The 1,598-nt window shown below is 30.0% G+C and overlaps 1 protein-coding gene across 1 annotated transcript; it reads right to left on the bottom strand.

Moving 5' to 3' along the window:
- Positions 1–393: 393 nt before the first annotated feature.
- On the bottom strand, positions 394–1,164 carry LOC136088074 (uncharacterized). Its single transcript, XM_065811729.1, has one exon. The coding sequence runs from the start codon at positions 1,162–1,164 to the stop codon at positions 394–396; it is 771 nt and encodes a 256-aa protein (XP_065667801.1).
- Between the last annotated feature and the right edge of the window lie 434 nt (positions 1,165–1,598).

The raw sequence follows: 1,598 nt of genomic DNA, 5'->3' as shown, positions 1-1,598 counted from the left end.
TTAGAATTTAATTCAAGAGAACTTTCTGTATCATGCCAAGTCTCTGAAATAGATATGATGTCGAACGTGTAGTTTAAAATATTTAAAAATTCTTTAAGTTTATCAAAATTTTGCTGCATGCTTCTAATGTTTATGTGTAATACAGAAAATGAGCCATCATCTGCTATTACTTTAAATTCAAAAGGATCAATATACGGTGTGTTAATTAAGTTCATTTGAGTTTCTTGAAAAATATTTATATTTTTTCTGATAGGTTATTTATAAAGTTGTCCTCAAAAAAGTCTAAATTTAAATTGTGAAAATCTAATTTCTGTGGAAAAAGCGCTGCCATTTTTTAAAAATGTATAATTTAAAAATATTTAATATCATTAAAAACTAAAATACTCAAAACGCTTACTCGTTTACGCATGTCGGAATAACATCTGTGTTGCGGGTGTTTTCTCGAAGTTCGTGAACAATAAGTTTGTTGTAAACAACTTTTGCAAAATAACCATTTTGACGATGTATCTTCGCCTGATCAAAAAGTTCCTTTCGAATTTTTCGCGTGGTAAAACTAAAATCTTGGTTTAGAAAGATATTAGTTCCTTTTAATTTTGTTGCTCTTTCCAAAATTATTTTTTTGTCCTCGTAATCCCGGAGCTTCAAGACAATTGTTCGCTCTCGTTTATCATTAGCTACTCCCACTCGATTAGCCCTATCAATTATAATATCTTTTTCAATACCAAGATTATCTTTAAATAGTTGCTTTACCTTTTTTTTTGTGATTTCCCAATTCTTTTCTTCGTTATTTTCAACGACCCCGTCGATTCTTAAATTGTTTCTTCTGTTACGGTCTTCAATATCAACGCCTTTTAATTTTAACTCAATATTGTCAGAAGATATTTTACCCTGCATTTTTCGTACATTTGGTAAATCGTCGTGAACTTTATTAATTTTTTCCTCAACTGCTCTAGCTTTATCGTTGAATACATCGCCAACAAAATTTAATCCAGATTTCATTTCGTCGAGTTCTCGCCGAACTTCTTTAAAACTAGATTGAAAGTTATCAAACCTCTCATTTATGTTCGATAATGCTTCATGAAAAAAAGACAAAATTGTTTCTTTTTGAATATTTAGTAGCTCTCTAATCATAGCAATCGAAACTAACTCTTCTGATTTAGACATATCAATTTTTATTTAACGAATTAAAAAAATTCCAAAAAATATTTAACTGTAAGAAAACGCGTCTGTTCACCGCGATGTTCGCCACGCAAAAAAAAATTTAGAATGTTGAAATCATGAAATTTGACCAATAAAACAGTATGACTCGCCAATCAGAATGGTCAAAACTCAATTTCGATGTTAAAAAAAGGTATTCAGTCCCAAAAACTTTTTGATGTGAAATATGACTACCATTGTTTTTGTATAGTTAAGCTTTGGTGTTTTCTGTACTATATTTTTTATGATTCTGAACCAACATAATATTTTAAATTGTAGTTACTCATGCAAACAGAAAATCGGAGTGGAAAAAGTTGAGTAGCACCCAAATTCTCAAAGTAGTTGTTGAATACATTCCATAAAGTAGAATAAATTCCACACGAGTTTGAAACCAGCCCTTT

The sequence above is a fragment of the Hydra vulgaris genome, chromosome 12 (genome assembly GCF_038396675.1).
Source record: "Hydra vulgaris chromosome 12, alternate assembly HydraT2T_AEP".
Lineage (NCBI taxonomy): Eukaryota > Metazoa > Cnidaria > Hydrozoa > Anthoathecata > Hydridae > Hydra > Hydra vulgaris.
Note: the sequence above shows the minus strand (reverse complement) of the source record. Positions and strands in the feature narration are given on the sequence as shown.